The sequence below is a fragment of the Oncorhynchus mykiss genome, chromosome 19, assembly GCF_013265735.2.
Source record: "Oncorhynchus mykiss isolate Arlee chromosome 19, USDA_OmykA_1.1, whole genome shotgun sequence".
NCBI lineage: Eukaryota > Metazoa > Chordata > Actinopteri > Salmoniformes > Salmonidae > Oncorhynchus > Oncorhynchus mykiss.
Genome location: NC_048583.1, coordinates 50243421 through 50267322, shown reverse-complemented (window position 1 = coordinate 50267322; position 23902 = coordinate 50243421). Strand labels below are relative to the sequence as shown.

General features: G+C 41.9%; 1 protein-coding gene across 1 annotated transcript; it reads right to left on the bottom strand.

Moving 5' to 3' along the window:
* Positions 1-1377: 1377 nt before the first annotated feature.
* On the bottom strand, positions 1378-23826 carry LOC110498078 (mitogen-activated protein kinase kinase kinase 7). The gene is made up of 15 exons (XM_036955018.1): positions 23473-23826; positions 23214-23310; positions 21897-22007; positions 21589-21654; positions 21333-21378; positions 20847-20985; positions 10687-10815; positions 10390-10522; positions 10064-10186; positions 9772-9859; positions 9439-9572; positions 9208-9364; positions 8971-9032; positions 8622-8737; positions 1378-3802 (listed from the first exon to the last, which is right to left on the bottom strand). Exons 2-15 carry the CDS (start codon positions 23277-23279, stop codon positions 3634-3636), a joined length of 1539 nt encoding a protein of 512 aa, XP_036810913.1. The 5' UTR covers positions 23280-23310; positions 23473-23826; the 3' UTR covers positions 1378-3633.
* Between the last annotated feature and the right edge of the window lie 76 nt (positions 23827-23902).

Sequence of the window (23902 nt, the reverse complement as noted above, 5' to 3'; positions counted from 1 at the left end):
GAATGGGGGAAATTCTACCAGAGTTGTTGCCAGAGAATTTAATGTTAATTTCTCTACCACAAGCCACCTGGCAGTACGTCCAACCGGCCTCACAACCACAGACCACGTGTAACCACGCCAGCCCAGGACCTGCACATTTGACTTCTTCACCTGCGGGATCGTCTGAGACCAGCCACCCAGACAGTTGATGAAACTGTGGGTTTGCAGAACAGAATAATTTCTGCTCAAACTGTCAGAAACCAGGGAAGCTCATCTGCATGATCGTCGTCCTCACCAGGGTCTTGTCCTGACTGCAGTTCGACGTCGTAACCGACTTGAGTGGGCAAATGCTCACCTTTGATGGCCACTGGCATGCTGGAGAAGTGTGCTCTTCACGGATGAATCCCAGTTTCAACTGTACCAGGCAGTTAGCAGACAGCATGTACGGCGTCGTTAGTGCAAGTGGTTTGTTGATGTCAACGTTGTGAACAAAGTGCCTCATTGTGGCGGTGGGGTTATGGTATGGGCAGGCATAAGGTACGGACAACAAACATAATTGCATTTTATTGATGGGAATTTCAATGCACAGATACCGTGACGAGATCCTGAGGCCCATTGTTGTGCTATTCATCCAAAGGTATCACCTCATGTTTCAGCATGATAATGCACGGCTCATGTTGCAAGGATCTGTACACAATTCCTGGAAGCTGAAAATGTCCCAGTTCTTCTATACTCACCAGACATGTCACCCATTGAGGATGTTTGGAATGCTCTGGATCGACGTGTACGACAGCTTGTTCCACCTCCTGACAATATCCAGCAACTTCAAACAGCCATTCCACAGGCCACAATTAACAGCCTGGTGAACTCTATGCGAAGGAGATATGTCGCACTGCATGAGGCAAATGGTGGTCACACCAGATACTGACTGGTTTTCTGATCCACACCCCTACCTGTTTTGAAGGTATCTGTGACCAACAGATGCATACCTGTATTCCCAGTCATGTGAAATCCATAGATTAGGGCCTAATGTATTTATTTCAATTGACTAGTTCCTTATAGGAACTGAAACTCAGTCAAATCTTTGAAATGGTTGCGTTTATATTTGTGTTCCGTGTAGCTTTAAAGGAGTTCATAACTTTACTCAGTAGGTTTGAGAAGCACACATGTGAACAGGGGCTACCAAAATGATTTCTTATGCATCAAGCACATACCAGAGCACAAAACTGAAATAAAGGAGATGAAATAAAGGAGATGAAAAAACAGTGTCACCAGGGTGTCACCAAGTGGTTTAAAGAAAGGGACAAGTCAATTGAAATAAAGGCCATTAGTGCAGATATTATTCTACAGAATATACAGAATATACAGAATATACAGAATATACCAAAACCATTGAAATCGTAGATATTAGGAACTGTTTTATGCACTTAAGTATACAGGCATTTCCGATACACTGAGTGACACACAAAGTGCAAATTAAATCAAAAAGATATGCTAGGGCAACATTATATTAGCGATGTCCTTTATACAAATAATGTAAAAATAGCCTTTTCTTGTGTGCATTACCTTTTATTTGAGTACTTTTGAAATCCTTAGATATACAGTGAGCTCCAAATGTATTGGGACAGTGACATCTTTCATTTGAGGGTAAGTTCATCCACATACGGTGAACCGTTTAGAAATTACAGCACTTTTTGTACATAGTCCCCCCCCATTTACAGTTCTATTGGGCACAAAATAACCTGAAACAACCAAAACAAAGATCAAATACATCCAACAAGTGACTCCAAAATGACACAATACATTATTTACCATTAATTTCTATTGGGCACAAAACAATCTGAAACACAACCAAAACAAACAGCTAATTATTTTCAACAAGTTTGTAGAGTCACAAGCTTGATGTAATCATTGTGTGCTAGGAATATGGGACCAAATACTAAACATTTGACTACTTTACACATACAAGTGAATTTGTTCCAATACTTTTGGTCCCCTAAAATGGGTGGGTGGGGGGTAAAAATGGATGTAATTTCTAAACGGTTCACCTGATATGAAAATAAATAAATACCCTCAAATTAAAGCTGACAGTCTGCACCTCAAACTCATAGTCATTGTATCATTTCAAATCCAAAGTGCTGGAGTACAGAGACAAAACAACAACAAATGTGTCCCAATACGTTTTGAGCTCACTGTACATTCAAAAGTGCATTGACGACATCTGGTTTTGCAAGTCAAAATGCTATTTTTAAAAATACAGCACAGAAAGTGAGATATAGCCTAAGGCAACTTGTGAACACGCAGGCGCACACAGAGGGCAAATAAAGCGAACAGAAGTATATAACACATTTCTGGAAGTGATAGAACAAGACCAAACACTTAGTCCACAACCAGCACATACACATTTAACACTGTAGGAGTGGATACAAAAGTCAAATAATTGACTAAATTAACAAAATATAATAACTAATACTTAGTGGTGGTGGCATTCTACATTTAGAGAATGAGAAAAGAAATATCTAAAACCTCCAAGGCAGAAAGATTGAGAAAGATCTCAAAACAAATGTAAAACTTTGCTGATTCTCCGAACATGGAAAAGTATAGGCTATATAAAAATCATAAAAATCCATTTAAAATAGTGTCATTACTTCTCAATGAGCCAGTGCATATGAAAAGGGGAAAAGATATAAGAATGCCATAGAAATTTTAAAAGACGTAAATATATATGAAACGACAGCCTTTTGTGCATATCTTAGTCATCTCCATACAAAGCTAGCTGTCACAGAGAGGTCAGAGCCAGAGAAGAACAACAAGTTGAGCCACTTCTTTCAATACTAGCACCTCTACAACAGCCCTGGGGAGGGGACAGACATCTGCCGCAAGACAGGAAACACCTCAAGTCGTCTGAGGTGTTACTGCAAGTCATACACCTTAACAACACCAACAGCCACACTAAGAGCATACATTAAACTTAGGCACAGATCTAGGATCAGCTTGTCCTCCTCAAATCCTAACTTTAAACATTGGGGAGGGGAATACAAAACTGACCAAAGATCAATCTCTAGAGGCAACTGCATTTTATTTTGGATGTCGACTGCTACAGTAGGAGAAGATGTTACAGGGCCTCCAGGCTTCCCATGTTCAACGAGTCCACTGTTCCTCTGGTAGAGTAGAATAACGTCTTTGCGAGACATGCGTGCAAATGAACTGAGCTGTTAATGAGACATCTTGCACAATATTATTGTTGTACCTAATGCGGCAGAGTATCTTAACTGTACAGCGCATTGGGGAGCAAGGACCTGAGGGGAGACCTGCTGTGTGCAGTCTGCTGCTGACTGTGGATCAGTTGAGGATCTACAAAACATTCATAATAGTATGGCTTTCCTCTTTGGCCAATGATCCAAGAACAGTTTAAGAGCAACAGGGAAGTGTTAACAAATGGCCAGTCTCTTTAGCTGCTCATCCAAAAACAGTTGATGAGCAATATGAAGGATTCATTACAAATATGGTAGGTATATTTGGCTGCAGCTGATCCCAAAACAGCTGAGGGTCAACAGAAGAGACATCACAAAATGGCCACTTGACAGACAGTGTCTTCGGCTGCTGCTGATCTGAGGACATTTCTAGTGCAACAGGCACACATCAGGAGGCATTCTAATTCGTCTGTTGCTGACTCTGGATCCGCTCCAGCTTGTTCTTACAAACGTGGAAGTAGGTGGAGAGACTCTTGTTCTCGTCCAACAGTTTGTTGTGTTCCTGAATCAGACGGGACGTGTTCTGCTGCTGCCTCTCATCCTGGTGCAGCTCAGAGATCAGCTCCTTCCTACACATCACCACCACAAAGGGAGAGAGAACATGTTTAGCGTTTAGGTAGCCTATATTCACTGTAACTGTACAATAAATGATTACACAGTAAAATACTATACAGTTTTGGAAAGAAATTCTAATGAATTTACTCATGTTAAGAGTAACTGGTATCACAACAGATACAACAAGTAAACCAGTAAGTCATTAGTCACACTAGAGTACAGTGCCATCTGAGGTACAGTGTCTGCAAATTGGATGAACATCTTCTGTCAAAGCATAGGGAGGCTGGTAAATATTTATTTATTTGAAATTGTGCAGGATGAAAACTCGAGATGCACCATCTCTTTTTCAAGAGTACCCCCCACCCCACCAAAAAACAGTTCCAAGAATAATATGCAATTACTGTTTAACAATAATAACAATGAACTAATAATAATAAAAAACTGAAACTTACATTTACACCATAACAAGTTGTTAACTACTAATAGGCCTAAAATGAATAAAAACAACTGCTACAACTACTAAGAAAACTAAATACCTATAATTAATATACATAAATAATGTGACTTAAGTGACTGTGAATATATACAGTGCCTTGACATATTATACCCCTTGACATATTACACATTTTGTTGTGTTACAGCCTGAATTAAAAATTCTTATTTATTTATTTAACCTTTATTTAACCAGGTAGGCTAGTTGAGAACAAGTTCTCATGTACAATTGCGACCTGGCCAAGAGTAGAGCAAAGCAATTTGAAACATACAACAACACAGAGTTACACATGGAACAAACATACAGTCAATAATACAGTATAAAAAGTCTATATACAGTGTGTGCAAATGTGGTAAGATAAGGGAGGTAAGGCAATAAATAGGCCATGGTGGCAAAGCAATTATAATATACCAATTAAACACTGGAGTGATTGATGTGCAGAAGATGAATGTGCAAGTAGAGATACTAGATACTATAAGATGTACTGTACAGTAGTGGGCAAAAGTTTTGAGAATGACACAAATATTAATTTTCACAAAGTAGAGATACTGGGGTGCAAAGGAGCAAGACAAATAAATAAATTCAGTAAGGGGATGAGGTAGTTGGACCGGGTATATTACAGATGGGCTATGTACAGGTGCATTGATCTGTGAGCTGCTCTGACAGATGATGCCTAAAGCTAGTGAGGGAGATATGAGTCTCCAGCTTCAGTGATTTTTGCAGTTCGTTCCAGTCATTGGCAGCAGAGAACTGGAAGGAAAGGCGGCCAAAGGAGGAATTGGCTTTGGGGGTGACGAGTGAGATATACTTTCTGGAGCGAGTGTTACGGGTGGGTGCTGCTATGGTGACCAGTGAGCTGAGATAAGGCAGGGCTTTACCTAGCAGAGACTTGTAAATGACCTGGAGCCAGTGGGTTTGACGACGAGTATGAAGCGAGGGCCAGCCAATGAGAGCGTACAGGTTGCAAGGGTGGGTAGTATATGGGGCTTTGGTGACAAAACGGATGGCACTGTGATAGACTGCATCCAATTTGTTGAGTAGAGTGTTGGAGGCTATTTTGTAAATGACATCACCGAAGTCGTGGATCGGTAGGATGGTCAGTTTTACGAGGGTATGTTTGGCAGCATGAGTGAAGGATGCATTGTTGCGAAATAGGAAGCTGATTCTAGATTTTATTTTGGATTGGAGATGCTTAATGTGAGTCTGGAAGGAGAGTTTACAGTCTAACCAGACACCTAGGTATTTGTAGTTGTCCACATATTCTAAGTCTGAACCGTCCAGAGTAGTGATGCTGGACAGGCGGCCAGGTGCGGGCAGCGATCGGTTGAAGAGCATGCATTTAGTTTTACTAGCATTTAAGAGCAGTTGGGGCCACGGAAGGAGAGTTGGATGGCATTGAAGCTCGTCTGGAGGTTGGACACAGTGTCCAAAGAAGGGCCAGACGTATACAGAATGGTGTCGTCTGCGTAGAGGTGGATCAGAGAATCACCAGCAGCAAGAGCGACATCATTGATGTATACAGAGAGTTGGTCCGAGAATTGAACCCTGTGGCGCCCCCATAGAGACTGCCAGAGGTCCAGACAACAGGCCCTCCGATTTGACACACTGAACTCTATCAGAGAAGTAGTTGGTGAACCAGGTGAGGCAGTCATTTGAGAAACCAAGGCTGTTGAGTCTGCTGATAAGAATGTGGTGATTGACAGAGTCGAAAGCCTTGGCCAGGTCAATGAATACGGCTGCACAGTAATGTTTCTTATCGATGGCGGTCATGATTTTGTTTAGGACCTTGAGCGTGGCTGAGGTGCACCCATGACCAGCTCTGAAACCAGATTGCATAGCGGAGAAGGTACGGTGGGATTCAAAATGGTCGGTTATCTGTTTGTTAACTTGGCCTTCGAAGACCTTAGAAATGCAGGGTAGAATAGATATAGGTCTGTAGCAGTTTGGGTCAAGAGTGTCTCCCCCTTTGAAGAGGGGGATGATTGTGTCAGCTTTCCAATCTATCGGTGGTGACAGTGTTTCCTAGACTCGGTGCAGTGGGCAGCTGGGAGGAGGTGATCTTATTCTCCATGGACTTTACAGTGTCCCAGAACTTATTTGAGTTTGTGCTACAGGATGCAAATTTCTGTTTAAAAAAGCTAGCCTTAGCTTTCCTATTGGTTCATAACTTCCCTGAAAAGTTGCAAATCACGGGGGCTATTTGATGCTAATGCAGTACGCCACAGGATGTTTTTGTGCTGGTCAAGGGCAGTCAGTTCTGGAGTGAACCAAGGGCTATATCTGTTCCTGGTTCTACATTTTTTGAATGGAGCATGCTTATTTAAGATGGTGAGGAAGGCACTTTTAAAGAATAACCAGGCATTCTCTACTGACGGGATGAGGTCAATATCATTCTAGGATACCCGGTCCAGGTTGATTAGAAAGGCCTGCTCGCTGAACTGTTTTAGGGAGCGTTTGACGGTGATGAGGGCTGGTCGTTTGACCGCAGACCCATTACGGATGCAGGCAATGAGGCAGTGATCGCTGAGATCTTGGTTGAAAACAGCAGAGGTGTATTTTGCGGGCAGGTTGGTTAGGATGATATCTATGAGGGTGCCCGTGTTAACGGATTTGTGGTTGTACCTGGTAGGTTCATTGATAATTTGTGTGAAATTGAGGGCATCAAGCTTAGATTGTAGGATGGCCGGGGTGTTAAGCATGTCCCAGTTTAGGTCACCTAGCAGCCAGCACAAGCTCTGAAGATAGATGGGGGCAATCAAAAATGGATTCAACAGATTTTTTTCTCACCCATCTATGCACAATACCCCATAATGACAAAGTGAAAACATGTTTTTAGAAATGTTTGCAAATGTATTGAAAATGAAATACAGAAATAACTCATATAGATAAGTATTTCCCACCCCTTTTCTATGACACTCCAAATTGAGGTCAGGTGCAAACGATTTCTAGAGTTTCCAAGAGCACAATGGTCTCCATCATTGGGAAATTGAAAAAATATGGAACTACCCAGACTCTGGCTAGAACTAGCAGAAGGAGTTCAGTCAGGGAAGTGAGCAAGAACCCAATGACCACTGGCTAAGATGGGAGAACCTGCCAGAAGAAAAGTCTCCACAGCACCAATCTGGGGTTTTTGGGAGAGTGGCCAGACGGAAGCCACTCCTGAGAAAAAGGCACATGACAGCACACCTGCAGTTTGCAAAAAGGTACAAAAAGGACTCTTGAGATTATCAGGCAAAATATTCTGTGGTCTGATGAGACAAGAATTGTACTATTTGGCCTGAATGCACAGCACTATGTCTGGAGAAAAACAGCCACAGCTCTTCACCAGTCTCTCTACTGTGAAGCATGGCTGTGGAAACATCATGCTATGGGGATGCTTTTCAGTGGCAGGAAATGGAAGACGGGTAAGGATAGAGGGAACAATGAATCGAGCCAAATACAGGCATATACTTGGATAAGAACCTGCTTCAAAGTTCAAACAACTTTATACTGGGGCGACGATTTACGTTCCAAAGGACATTGACCCTAAGCATACAGCCAAAGCAATGCTGGAATGGCTTCCGAAAAAGATCTGAAAGTCCTTGAGTGGCCTAGCCAAAGCCCAGAGAAAATCTGTGGAATGGCTTGAAGATTGCTGTTCACTGCCACTCCCTATATAATTTAACAGATCTTGAGAACATCTGCAAGTAAGAATAGGAGAAAATCCCCAAATTCAGATGTGCAAAGCTGATACTGACATACCCAAGATGACTCAAAGCTGTAAATTGCCTCCAAACGTGCTTCTACAAAGTATTAACTCAGGGATGTGAATATTTACAGTACCAGTCTAAAGTTTTAGACAAACCTACTCATTCTAGGGTTTTTCTTTATTTTTACTATTTTCTACATTGTAGAATATTAGTGAAGACATCAAAACTAGGAAATAACACATATGGAATAATTTAGTAACCAAAAAAGTATTAACAAATAAAAATATATTTGAGATTCTTCAAAGTAGCTTCGCTTTTCCTTGATGACAGCTTTGCACACTCTTGACATTCTCTCAACATGAGGGAGTCAAATAAAGATGAACCCTGGAATAAGTAGGTGTGTCCAAACTTTTGACTGCTACTGTATGTAAAAAATATATTTCTGTATTTTACTTTCTTTTAAATTTGCTAAAATTAAAAAATCATGTTTTTTTACTTTGTGAATATGGGGTATAGTGTGTAGATAGATGGGTGAGAGAAAAAAAGCAATTTAATCGATTTTGAATTCAGGCTGTTCGACAACAAAATGAATAAGTCAAGGGGTATGAATACTTTCTGAAGGCACTGTATATATGGTAATATGTGACATACTTTCTTTGGGTGAGAAGGGTGATTTCAGTCTGCACTTTAAGGTACTCCTGGGCCATTCTGCAGTGCTGCTCAAACACAGCCATGGACTCTTTGGAGTTAGAGAATGGGGCCAGGGGCTAAACACAACCCAGAAACACACATCACCGTCATGCACTTACAATTTATCACATTGTTCTTATTGTAAATTACTTAACTTCTTTAACATATTTCATATTTCAAGTAGAGGACACATGAAATCCCCAAAAAGGTAGTAAGTAAGCTTTTAGATAGTGTATCAAATGTGACTGGTTGGTTATCAGTATCAGTCAGCATTGAAGATGAATGGAGAAACTCCCCATTCCTGCAGTACCTGCAGCTGGTGATCCAGTGTCAGATATGCCATGGGGATGGAGCTGTCCAAACCATTCATATCTGAAGACATAGAAAACATACTGGTAAGTATGACATGTTTACTGTATGTTGTATGGTACTGCCCCCTGGTGAACACTGCAGTGACAATGTGTCAGACATACAGTAGATTCCGGTCATATAACATTTTCTGTAAACTGGCTCTATTACGACAACCAAAACTAAATAGGGCCCATACCTGTGGGACTGATAGAAACCCTCAGCTCTGGCCCCGATTGGCCAGCACATTGCCCTTTGATCTCAGTGGGGGCAGGACTCTGGGTACGCTCACGATCAGGCAGGCTCTCCACACTAGCCCTTCTGGACGAGGGCAGGCTGGGGCGTAATGTTCCCCCCTGAGAAGGAACATGAACAGCATGAACATTGGTATGGATGAGATAACTTAATACTCCAACTATATCTGCATCACCTTTGATTGTTTAAACTGAAGTGGAAATCTAGCTTCAATGCTTTTCAGGGTGTCATCTCTCCCTTGACAGTTTGTTCTGTGTTCCATGTTGCTTTCAGTTCGATAGCTGTTGATAGTGTTGTCTGCATAGGAACCTACAGAAGAGACGACGGCGTTTTCAATCTGTTTTTACAGAAACTGCTGCAACAACAGAATCTTCTGAATTTCATGAATATGCATTTTGAAAGCAATTACTACATAGCACAATGTTAGTACAATGTAAAGTGATACTTGTCAACAACTGTTAATAAAATCCGTCAACCTTCACAGATTATTTAAATCTATGGGACTGGCCTGTGCTTGTGGCTGAGGATGAGCCACTCCTACTGTTGCCTGGACACTGGTGAGGGTACTGGAGAGGCTCATCAGATCCTGGGAAGTACTGCATACACATGGAGGAAGAGTACACAATGCTAAACAGGAATCGCAGATCTAAAATCAAACTCTCATAAACTGTGGAAGAGACACCATTTGATAATAACTAAGAAATAAGCTGCAGGTTTTTACTAACATCTATGGGTTATTATTAGTGCTGTGAATGTGAAGTTCTGACCTCATGGGTCTGTGGGGTTTTCCAGTACTGTACCTTCATGAGGCTTGCCATGGTGTTCCTGACCTCCTCCATGGAGGGCCTCTGGGAAGGGTCTTTGTCCCAGCAGTGTGTCATCAGATTCTCGATGGGCTCCGGGAGGTCCTTTATCAGGGGGGGGGCGAGTACCTGATAACCCATACAAGAGAATGGCATGTCAGTGTGGGAATATCAATAGCCTAAAGTGGCTTCTTCTACTCATCTTCATCTAACAACTAGGTAAGATTTTCTTTCAAACCTATATTCCACTTCACTACACAGACATTTTGCGGTTTCGGTTGTATTCCTCTGTGTAACTACACTAAGCGTCTATGGCTCGGAAACCTCTCACCTCTGTGCACGGCCCACATGATGCAGAAGGCCGATCCTCCGATCTCGTCAAAGGGCTTTCTACGAGTGATCCCCTCCCACAAGATGATGCCCCAGCTGAACACATCACACTTCTCACTGTAGTTACTGCCTGGACAACAGAGTCACAGAGAGATACAGGTGAGTGAAGGAATACAGGTTAGAGTGAGATCCTAGACTGTTCTATTGGTGAAACAGAGAGACTTGGTGCTTGGTCCATTTTGGTCTTCTGCTTTTGAATGAAAGGAGGAAAACCCCTTGCTAAAGGTTACTTGCCTTCAAACACTTCTGGTGCCATCCAGGCTGCACTTCCTTTGTTGTTGGTCATGTGTGTCTGGATGTCACAGGCTGTCCCAAAGTCGCAGATCTTCAACACTGTGCCACCCTGTACAAGTAGCAGACTGAAACACGTGGCTATGGTTTAGGTTCAGAGAGTACAACCTCATTAACCTCTAGAAGTCTAAGCTGTTGGGGGGAATTGTTTTGCGGAGGGGGTCTTAACATGGATCATTTAGCTACTTGATTTAGAATTTTGCCTTTACTACTACTACAGCCCATATAAACACATTGAATAACACACACATTTAAAAAAGACTGTCAAAACAAATAAAACATAAGCAATAAGGTTTTGAAGTGTCTGTCCTATATCTAGGAGATACAAGAAAGCTCAGACAATATTTTAGTTTTTTTGGACACATATTTAACCCCTTATTTTTTGTTGGCACAAAACTACCTCCATTTGTTTGTATGGGTTACCTTCGGACGAGTCCCATGGCACTTGCGGGGGTCATAGAGCAAACGTGAGTCTCTCCTTTCCATAGTGGGGTCATATTAGTTTGTAGCGCAAATGGTTCAGACGCCACAGACAGAAGTTGGCACATCAGCGTTACCAACTTCAGACGAGTCCAGTGACACTTGTGGGGGTCATAGAGCAATGAGAGTCTCATGAGAGTCTCCCCTTTCCATAGAGTGGTCATAATAGTTTGACGATACAGACATTTCGGACGCTTCTGACATTTTAGTGAGACTACCGATTTTCAGGATGTCTCATGATCTGAAAAACACAGCTGTAGGTTGGCCACTTTCCACCCCAGATGCATAAGGCTGACATTGGTGGATGCAGTGGATTGAGATGCAGCCTATGCAAAAAAACTGATATCTCTAGCTTAAACTGACGGATTCTGATGGGATTTAAAAAAATGTTACTTAGATGTGTTAATAGACTCTTCAGGATTACATATACAGTTACTAGTCAAACGTTTGGACACAGCTACTTATTCAAGGGTTTTTCTTTATTTTTTACTATTTTCTACATTGTAGAAAAATAGTGAAGACATCAAAACTATGGAATAACACATACAGAATCATGTAGTAACCAAAGAAAGTGTTAAACTAATCAAAAATATTTTAGATTCTTCAAAGTAGCCACCCTTTGCCTTGATGACAGCTTTGCACACTCTTGGCATTCTCTCAACCACCTTCACCTGGAATGCTTTTCCAACAGTCTTGAAGGAGTTCCCACATATGGTGAGCACTTGTTGGTTGCTTTTCCTTCACTCTGCAGTCCAACTCATCCCAAGCCATCTCAATTGGGTTGAGGTCGAGTGATTGTGGAGGCCAGGTCAGCTGATGCAGCCCTCATCACTCTCCTTCTTGGTCAAATAGCCCTTATACAGCGTGGAGGTGTGTTGGGTCATTGTCCTGTTGAAAAAACAAATGACAACCCCACTAAGTGCAAACCAGATGGGATGGCGTTTCGCTACAAAATGCTGTGGTAGCCATGCTGGTTAAGTGTGCCTTCAATTCTAAATAAATCACTGACAGTATCACCAGCAAAGCACCCCCACACATCACAGCTTCTCCTCCATGCTTCACGGTGGGAACCACACATGCAGAGATCATCCGTTCACCTACTCTGCATCTCACAAAGACATGGCGGCTGGAACCAAAAATCTCACATTTGGACCAAAGGACAGATTTCCACCGGTCTAATGTCCATTGCTCATGTTTCTTGGCTCAAGCAAGTCTCTTCTTATTATTGGTGTTGTTGTGATGTTGGTACCATTAATGCGATGACGATTATTTTATAAAATCAATTAACTATGTTTAATTATTACGATGATTAAACTAATCATGTAACAATTAACTGATTAGCAATCTTGGGTCACCACGGGAAAAGTTTGTTTAATGAGTTACCGTTTCCCAAATTAACTCCACAGATATAAATATATAGTTATACCAGTCATCCATTAATTATCATTATTACCACATCAGTCTCATTCAGAACGTCGTTGACTTCAAATCTGCACCAACCCTAGTCTCCAGGATGAATCAGCGATACACAAATTGGCTTAATTATTTATTTACTAACTAAATAAATAACACAGAATTACATAAACACACACAGGATAGATTAAACATTGATTAACATGATGTAATGAAAAGTCCCTAGTGGACTAACCCGATATGATGGCTGGTTACATCATTTTTGAAATGTTTTATTATTTTTTATTTAACCTTTTTAAACTAGGCAAGTCAGTTAAAAACAAATTCTTATTTAAAATGACAGCCTACCGGGGAACAGTGGCAGAATGACAGATTTTTACCTTGTTAGCTCAGGGATTCGATCCAACAACCTTTCGGCTACTGGCCCAATGCTCTAACCACTAGGCTACCTGCCGCCCCAATGAAAAGGGATGGGAAACGAAAGAACGGGAGGAGAGACAAAGGGATTCAACTATCATACATACAGTTGAATAATATGCTCATTGTAAATGTGGATATTTAGCACCCTAACAACCGCTCATTCGGATTTAGAAATACAAAGTACATATTTACGCTTGTATGTCTTTGTCGTCTCTGGTGAAATCACTCGATCAGTCTGTGGAGAGTAGTTCATCAGAAAGTCTCTGGTTGTGTAAGTCTCTGGTTGTCCACCAGAGGTCACCATGTCCTTTGTAGTTATAGTAGGTTGGTCTCGGAGTGTCTGATAGAACACATCTTCCAGAGGTGTACCACGGGGTGTTCAGTGGGCCTTAGTCTTCACTCTGTTTGTTTAGAATAGATACCCTAGAGCAGGTATTCCCAAACTGGGGTATGTGCAATGCCGTTGGGGGTACGCCAAATAAAAATGTGATTCACATTTTTTTTTAAATAATGTTTTTTTTTCCCTTCACATTTTCAAACGGTATATTTATATTTTCCAACGGGGCTATACATTTGGGTGAGTTTTTTCTCTCGCCTGAGTAGCCTCGTTTCACTGGCAAAAATCTAATTAAACCATATAGTGTTCAGTGTAATAACAACCCAATGTCAAATATAGCTAGCCTATTCAAATAATTAACATCCAATCACATTAACCGTTACTCTCTCGCGGGAAACCTTCACTCTTGCACAGATATTTCGAAATGAAACATGACCATTTGAAAAATAAGCCACGGAGTTTTTTGAGTGAGAATAAAGACGACTTTCGAGTAGTAAGACATGTATGAAAGCAACATTTCGGTTTAGCAACATTTCGGTTACTGGCCCAATGCTCTAACCACTAGGCTACCTGCCACCACATTAACCGAGTGGCTAGGACAGGCAAGCTCCATACCATTGTGGAGGACATCATTCTTCCTGCTGCCGTGGATATGGCTGGGACAATGCTGGGGGAAAAGGCCCAAAAGAAATATACAGACAATGTCTTCATCAAACAACACTGTTTGACAATGCATCAGTGACATGGCAGGAGATGTTTTGAAACAATTACTGCTTCGCATACAAGCCAGTGAATTATACGCATTACAGCTGGATGAGTCAACAGGCGTGGCGGACCTGGCACAGCTCCTGGTAAATGTCCGTTACGTTTATGGGGGGTCAATTAAGGAAGACACCCTTTTCTGCAAACCACAGAAAATCAGGACAACATGAGAGGATATTTTTAAAGTACTGGACATCTTTGTGACATCAAATGGACTTTGGTGGTCAAGACGTTTTGGTATCTGTACTGATGGCGCAAAAGCCATGTGCCACGTCCTGACAATAGAGAGCCTTTTTATTCTCTATTTTGGTTAGGTAGTGGTGTGACTAGGGTGGGTAATCTAGTTTGTTTTATTTTTATGTTGGCCTGGTATGGTTCCCAATCAGAGGCAGCTGTTTAACGTTCTCTCTGATTGGGGATCATATTTAGGCAGCCAATTTCCCCACGTTTTTTTTGTGGGATCTTGTTTTTGTGTTGTTGCCTGTGAGCACTCCAGAACGTCACGTTTCGTTTATTCTTTATTGTTTTTTTGCGGTTCACTTCAACTAAAATATGTTGAACCGATTTCACACTGCGCTTTGGTCCGAGTGTGATTAGGACGATCGTGACAGAAGATCCCACCACAACAGGACCAAGCAGCATGCCCAGGAGGAGAAGGTATCCTGGGCTTGGGAGGAGATCAAGGAGGAGAAGATATCCTGGACTTGGGAGGAAATTATGTCAGGAGACGAAAGCCTTCCTTGGAAGCAGACGCAAGGAGAGAAGGGAGGACAGTGACGACGCCGGGGTTCGCGGCCACATAGAAAGCCCAAAAGACAGCCCCAGGGGGGAGCACATGGGGTGGTTGGCGGAGCCGAGGAGTGAACCAGAACCAGTCTGGGAGAAGAGGGAGAAATTGGAGGAGAGTGACCGGAGAGAGTCAGAGACCGTCAACGGAGAAATTGGAGGAGAGAAATGAGAGAGTTGTTGTGTTGGTGTATGATGCATGACATTCGCCCTAAGGAGCGTGTTATCAGTCTGATGCCACCTGAGTCAGCTCTCTGTACTTGTACTGAGGAGCGTTCTATCAGTCTAGTAAAATCTGTGCCAGATCCACGCACCAGGTCTCCAGTACACCGCCACAGCCCAGTACGCCCTGTGCCAGTTCCCCGCACTCACTGTGTGAAGGTTGTCATCGGTTCTGTACCAATTGTGCCGGCTCCACGCACCAGGTCTCCAGTATGTCTCCCCAGTCCGGTACGTTCTGTGCCTGCTCCTCGCACTTGAAGTGGGTGTCACCTATGCCTTCTCCACGCAGTAGGCCTCAAGTGCGCCTTCCCAGTCCGGTACATCCTGTGTCTCATCCTCGTGCCACCTGTGCCGGCTAGATGCCCACCCGGACCCTCCCCTATAGACTCAGGTTTTGCCGCACCTTTGGGGGGAACCGATTTCACGCTGCGCTTTGGTCCGAGTGTGATAACGACGATTGTGTCACTATGACAGCGATACATAGTGGAGTGGTAACGCGCGTGCAAGCAGTTGCTCCCGACACCACTTGGGTAAACTGCAGCATCCACCGAGAGGCTCTTGCTGCCAAGGGAATGCCTGACAGCTTGAAAGACGTTTTGCACACTACAGTGAAAATGGTTAACTTTGTTAAAGCAAGGCCCCTGAACTCTCGTGTATTTTCTGCATTATGCAATGATATGGGCAGAGACCATGTAATGCTTTTACAACATACAGAAATATGCTGGTTATCAAGGGACAAAAATGTGATATGTGCTGGTTTTCAATTTTAGGATTTTACATGTATTTTTTTTCTCACCTTTATTTAACCAGGTAGGCTAGTTGAGAACAAGATCTCATTTGCAACTGAGACCTGGCCAAGATAAAGCAAAGCAGTTCACACATACAAGAACACAGATTACAGGGACTCTCCACAACTATATTCAATGTGCGGGACAAAATTGAGGCTATGATTAAGAAGTTGGAGCTATTTTCTGTCTGCAATAACAAGGACAACACAGGTCTTTCCATCATCATTGTATGATTTTTTGCTTGCAAATGAACTCAAGCTTACGGACAATGTCAAATGTGATATAGCGAAGCACCTGAGTGAGTTTGGTGTATAATTACACAGGTACTTTCCTGAAACGGATGACACAAACAACTGGTTTCTTTATCTCTTTCATTCCCTGCCTCCAGCCCACTTACTGATATCTGAACAAGAGAGTCTCATCGAAAATGCAACAAGCAGTTCTGTAAAAATTTAATTTAATCAGAAGCCACTGACAGATTTCTGGATTGGGCTGCACTCAGTTTCTTACCTTGGCAAATTGCGCTGTTAAGACACTGACACCCTTTACAACCACGTAACTATGTGAGAGTGGCTTCTTGGCCCTCGGTAGCATGAAAACTAAATAAAGGCACAGACTGTGTGTGGAAAATGATTTAAGACTGAGACTCACTCCAATACAACGTAACATTGCAGAGTTGTGTGCATCCTTTCAAACACAACCTTATCATTAACCTGTAGTGAGTTATTCACCATTTTTGATGAACAAATAAACTTTTATATGCAAGAGGACTAAATAAAGAGCAAAATGATTGATTATTATTATTTGTGCCCTGGTCCTATATGAGCTCTTTGTCACTTCCCACGAGCTGGGTTGTGAAAAAAACTCACACTCTATCTTATGTTTAATAAATTGTATAGTGTGTGTATAGTATTGTATAGTGTGTGTAGAATTGTATAGTGTGTGTAGTATTGTATAGTGTGTATAGTATTGTATAGTGTGTGTAGTATTGTATAGTGTGTGTATAGTATTGCATAGTGTGTGTAGTATTGTATAGTGTGTGTAGTATTGTATAGTGTGTATAGTATTGTATAGTGTGTGTGTAGTATTGTATAGTGTGTGTGTGACAGTCTTACAATGATGGCAAAAAAACAAAATTTGAGACTGCGCTGATCCTGGTGCTGGAGGGGGTACGCAGCTGGATGTTGAATGTTTGAAGGGGTACGGGACTATAACAAGTTTGGCAATGACTGCCCTAGAGATACCTATAGTGGTGAGAGAAAATTGTTCTTTGTCTCTCGTCTTCAGTCCAGTTTCCTAGGCTAACAGTGCATAAACAGCTGCAGAATGAATGCTCCCGTGTAGTCTTCTTCTTCGATTTTCAGAGGGTCTTACCATTTTCTGGTATTGCAGTTTCAAAACATTTTGCCATATCCAGCTCACGCTGTACTTCGACTGGTCTTTAGTTTTAAACCATTTCTCAGCAGTTTAGCCAAAACTTCATGCTGTCGGTCACGCTGGTCTAATGTAGTCTAACCATTTCGTACCTTTCAGCTCACGCTGTCGGTCACGCTGGTCTAATGTAGTCTAACCATTTCGTACCTTTCAGCTCACGCTGTTGGTCACGCTGGTCTAATGTAGTCTAACCATTTCGTACCTTTCAGCTCACGCTGTCGGTCACGCTGGTCTAATGTAGTCTAACCATTTCGTACCTTTCAGCTCACACTGTCGGTCACGCTGGTCTAATGTAGTCTAACCATTTCGTACCTTTCAGCTCACACTGTTGGTCACGCTGGTCTAATGTAGTCTAACCATTTTACACGTCCGGTTTACCGTCCGTATACTGGTCTGTAGAGATTCCAACCATTTCAACGTGTGGATGGTCCTCACGTTCTCTGGTCGAATGTACATTTTGTTAGCGTCCTTTTTATGCCTTCGGTTCCATCACGTTGCTAAAAGGTCTGTGATCACGTGGGCGTGGTGGGCGTGGAAAAACAACTCTTATTTAGAAGACTAAAATCACAATTCATCTTCTCACAAATAGTTTCATATTTAATCATATATGTTTCACAACATTTAGATGGAAATCTGATAACTGGGACATATACATTTGTGGAGTTTACGTTATTTGGTTATACCATCCTTAAAGATATCAAACAACAACTTATTTGACATGATTATTGTTTCGAGCCCCACAAACCGTTTCCCACATGATTTTTGTTAGGAATATTGTGTCATAATCCACATTCTGATGATGTAGTTTTGGTGGGAGGAATCTCCTTGTAACAAAAGGGTTCTTTCCCCTCAATCCTGCAGAGCCCAAAGGCAGAGTTTCGGCAAGGTAATCTCAGCAAAAAAAGAAACGTCCCTTTTTCAGGACCCTGTCTTTCAAAGATAATTCGTAAAAATCCAAATTACTTCACAGATCTTCATTGTAAAGGGTTTAAACACTGTTTCCCATGCTTGTTCAATGAACCATAAACAATTAATGAACATGCACCTGTGGAACGGTCGTTAAGATACTAACAGCTTACAGACGGTAGGTAATTAAGGTCACAGTTATGAAAACTTAGGACACTAAAGAGGCGTTTCTACTGAACACCAAATAAAAGATGCCCAGGGTCCCTGCTCATCTGCGTGAACGTGCCTTAGGCATGCTGCAAGGAGGCATGAGGACTGCAGATGTGGCCAGGGCAAAAAAATGGAAATGTCCGTACTGTGAGACGCCTAAGACAGTGATACAGGGAGATAGGACGGACAGCTGATAATCCTCGCAGTAGCAGACAACGTGTAACAACACCTGCACAGGGTAGGTACATCCGAACATCACACCTGCGGGACAGATACAGGATTGCAACAACAACTGCCCGAATTACACCAGGAACACACAATCCCTCCATCAGTGCTCAGACTGTCTGCAATAGGCTGAGAGAGTCTGGACTGAGGGCTTGTAGGCCTGTCGTAAGGCAGGTCCCCTCCAGACATCACCGGCAACAACGTCACCTATGTGCACAAACCCACCTCCGCTGGAACAGACAGGACTGGCAAAAAGTGCTCTTCACTGACGAGTCACGGTTTTGTCTCACCAGGGGTGATGGTCGGATTCACGTTTATCGTTGAAGGAATGAGCATTACACCAAGGCCTGTACTCTGGCGCGGGATCGATTTGTAGGTGGAGGGTCCGTCAGGTTCTGGGGTGGTGTGTCACAGCATCATCGGACTGAGCTTGTTGTCATTGCAGGCAATCTCAACGCTGTGCGTTACAGGGAAGACATCCCCCTCCCTCATGTGATACCCTTCCTGCAGGCTCATCCTGACATGACCCTCCAGCATGACAATGCCACCAGCCATACTGCTTGTTCTGTGCGTGATTTCCTGCAAGACAGGAATGTCAGTGTTCTGCCATGGCCAGTGAAGAGCCCAGATGTCAATCCCATTGAGCACGTCTGGGACCTGTTGGATCGGAGGGTGAGGGCTAGAGCCATTCCCCCCCCTCAGAAATGTCCGGAAACCTGCAGGTGCCTTGGTGGAAGAGTGGGGTACCATCTCACAGCAAGAACTGGCAAATCTGGTGCAGTCCATGAGGAGGAGATGCACTGCAGTACTGGTGGCCACACCAGACACTGACTGTTACTTCTGATTTTGACCCCCCCTTTGTTCAGGGACACATTATTCCATTTCTGTTGGTCACATGTCTGTGGAACTTGTTCAGTTTACGTCATAGTTGTTGAATCTTGTTATGTTCATACAAATATTTACACATGTTAAGTTTGCTGAAAATAAACGCAGTTGACAGTGAGAGGACATTTCTTTTTTTGCTGAGTTTATTTACGACCGTCATAAAACTGCCTAACTCCATCCCTCTCCCCCTCTGTGGGAGAGAGAGGGCGCTGTAGAGCTGATCCACTGTAACCTGATCCTTCGGATCTGCACAGGAAAGTCATGAGTGTCCTTTAGTTGTGGTTTCTTTGCAGCAGTTCGACCATGAAGGCCTGATTCACATAGTCTCCTCTGAACAGTTGATGTTGAGATGTGTCTGTTACTGGAAGCATTTATTTGAGGTGCAGTTAACTCTAATGAACTTATCCTCTGCAGCAGAGGTATCTCTGGGTCTTCCTTTCCTGTGGGTCTTCCTTTTCCAGACCCTTTCCTGGGTCCTCATGAGAGCCAGTTTCATCATAGCGTTTGATGGTTTTTGGAACTGCACTTGAAGAAACTTTAAAAGTTGTTAATTTTCCGAATTCACTGACCTTCATGTCTTAAAGTAATGATGGACTTTGCTTATTTGAGCTGTTCTTGACATAATTGTATACCAAACCTACCTTGTCACAACACAACTGATTGTCTCAAACACATTAAGGAAATAAATTCCACAAATTAACTTTTATCAAGGCACACCTGTTAATTGAAATGCATTCCAGGTGACTACCTCATGAAGCTGGTTGAGAGAATGCCAATGCGCAAAGCTGTCATCAAGGCAAAGGGTGGTTAATTTGAAGAATCTCAAATATATTTTGATTTGTTAAACACTTTTTTAGTTACTACAAGATTCCATGTGTCATTTCATAATTGTGATGTCTTCACTATTATTCTACAATGTAGAAATTAGTAAAAATATAGAAAAACCCTCGAATGAGTAGGTGTGTGCAAACTTTTGACTGGTACCATATATACAATATTCTTTTTTTTAAGTACTGTAAACAGATTGCAAAATTCTGGTAACTTTGCCACAATTCCCTGGTTTTCCAGAAATCTTGGTTGGAGGACTCGTGAATTTTCTGCTTATTCCCTCGTAATTCCAGGAATCTTCCCACCAGGATTTCTGGAAAACTGAGGAAATGTGGGAAAGTTCCCGGAATTTTGCAACCCAGAAACAGGCAGTTAAGCAACAGCACAAACAAAAGGGCCATACTTGGGTGGTTTGAGGTCTCTGTGAATGAGGGCCTTGGGTTTCATGGCGTGGAGATAGGATACACCCTGAGCACACTGCAGACACCAGCTCATAGCGTGGGATGCACTGTACTGGGGCAGGGGCTCAGCTCCATGCAGCACTTGGAATGGACAGACAACACAGTCAAGAGAGAGAAAGAGAGACAGAAAGTCGGGTGGGGCGCACAGAACAGACAGAGATACAATATTAACCATGGTAACTGGCACAGACCCTCACAGATCATGATTGAACAATGACATACAGTAAGAATCCCTTGCACAAGACACCACACTGAACTAGACAGAAATATGGTGGGAGATTGATACACTGTTAAATGCACTTCGACTAAGATGAGGGATTCAAGCTATGGTTGGCAAATTGAAGTACTAACAATACACTTATTGAAATAGCTAAGAAATGACATGAAAGAAAATACTATGTTGAAATGAAGCTGAATTGATTTCTTACCATTGTATAAGGAGCCACCCTCAGCATATTCCATAACAAGACACACCTGTGTGAGAATGTTACAATCATTTTGATAAAAAGGGAAAACACTTAGTGTATGAGATTGCAAACGTGGTGTCAATATAGAGGAAAATCTGTAGACCTATTAAATGAATAATACATCACTAATAAATGAATAATTACACATGGGCCTAAAGTATATAATTGAACACCAGGCAAATCATACTAAGAAGACAACTCTCCTGAATGTACTCACTGGATTATCACATGAGCCATAGAGCTTGACAATATTTGGGTGATTTACTCTGGAAAGCTGGCGGAGCTGGATGAAGAAGAGACATGGAAACGGATCTCACCATCTTAACATTCATGTATTGCTTAATTTACATTGTAATTGGATATCATTTGACTGCTGCTACCTAATATCAAAAGAGTCCATAAATGTTAGCGAGAATTTTTATATTGGGATAACAAAACTTATTTCAACAATAGACTAGACCCCAAAAAACAGGGTTAAACGAAAAACGATGCTTTACAGCAGGTAAGGAGAGGAGGTTCCTGTACCTCTACTACAAAAGCTTTCCTCTCAGATTCACTCTCTATGGTCTTGATGGCCACATCTTTGCCTTTCCATTTAGCCTTGAAGACAACTCCAAATGTCCCTCTGCCAACAACCTGGAGAAACACAAAGAAACAAATGTCACACATATAAAACACAGCAGCTCTAGTCTAGTAACATGCTTTCAAGGAAAATGTTGTGTTTTCACAATAATGTATATAAACCCTGGATTGCTGATGCTATGTATTGGCCAATGAGAGGCTTTGATGCAGCCAGAAGAAGCAGTCATCCATAGGAATTAATGGAATTCTACAGTATTTCAATTAAATGTTTCAAGGTCAAAAATATACAGTAGCAGTCAAAAGTTTGGACACACCCACTCATTCAAGGGCTTTTCTTATTTTATAGTATTTCCCACATTGTAGAATAATACTGAAGATGTAGAAAATGTAGAAAATAGTAAAAATAATGAAAAACCCTGGTATGAGTAGGTTTCTAAACTTTCAACTCGTACTGCATTTGTTTTTATACGTTAAAGAAAATATTTTTATATTTTGTTTCATGTTTAACTTACACAATACAATTTGAAACTATGCATTAAGGTGTCTGTAATAGAATAAATATGGAAAAAACAAATGTAGACATTAATAAATGCATTTCTATAGCATCCAAATTATTTTACAATGTGGGGGAGTGCCAAGATGGAGACGAGGTGGTATATATAAATAGTGAGTATATAAATAATTGTGTTTTAATTTCTGTCCCTTCTGAGAGTTCTGGACAACGGGTCCTCTTCTAGGTTATAATCTGACATGTTGCTGAGTGGTGGTCGGTCTCATAATTTTCTGTATAATCTACTTAAGCAATAAGGCCAGAGGAAGTATGGTATATGGATAATATACCACGGCTAATGGCTGTTCTTAAGCACAACACAACGCTGAGTGCCTGGACACAGCCCTTAGCCATGGTGTATTAGCCATATATCACAAACCCACGAGGTGCCTTACTGCTATTATAAACTGGTTATCAACGTAATTAGAGCAGTAAAAATAAATGCTTTGTCATACCCGTGGTATACGGTCTGATATACCATGGTTGTCAGCCAATCAGCATTCAGGGCTTGAACCACCCCGTTTATAAAAATCATTAGATACTGCTGGTGTTTTGAAAGAGGTAGCCTATCTTGGCTCCATAGTTGAAACTGACACAGAAGTGGCATGGATGATCACAACACTAAACTTCTATTCAACAAGGTTACTGTAATTTCCCCTCACAAAAGGCGAATTGTTTGGTACTATAGGCAGCTATCATACGACACTTACCTCTTCAACTTCTATGTCCTCATATTCTATCTCTTCGAAGGGATAGCCAGGAGGAGTCTCAAGCATCTTGAAGGCTGTAAGGATTCCGCAGAGCAAGCTAGAATACAACAGACTGTGTTAGCATACTGTCTGCCGTTAAACTGACCAGTCAGTTATTTAGACACAGGATTTATTTCATGTTGCAGCGCTAGATATTTCATGCCACAAACTGGGTTGCACAACCCCTACATAATAATTTCCATTCGCTGTTGAAACATACATCAGGAAGTAAGAAGCTGTCCACTCCAGCGAGCCGCTGTTTCGAACACTCAGGACGAAGAGTTACATTGTATCAAAAGCGATAAACTAGGACAAGCGGTTTATCATCATTATGTATGACGTTTTGTTACATCCAACGTGGGAAAATCAAATGGCATGAACAGCAAATTAGAACGAGTTTGATAATGTCAGAGTCATAACAAATGCCGTTTGTTCTATGGTTTGCGCAGTGAAATGTTCGCAGGCTTGTGGTGCATTCAAGAACAGTACACGGTTCATATTATGCAAACGCCGGTGCAGTCCTCTCAAGATGCATCCCAGGTTTAAACCCCGTGTGAAAAGGCAGCACCAATAGATTTCACATATTATTATTTACTGGCACTAATGTAATTATCGATTCAAGCCTTAAGGGTAAGCGTTTTTGCTGTGTT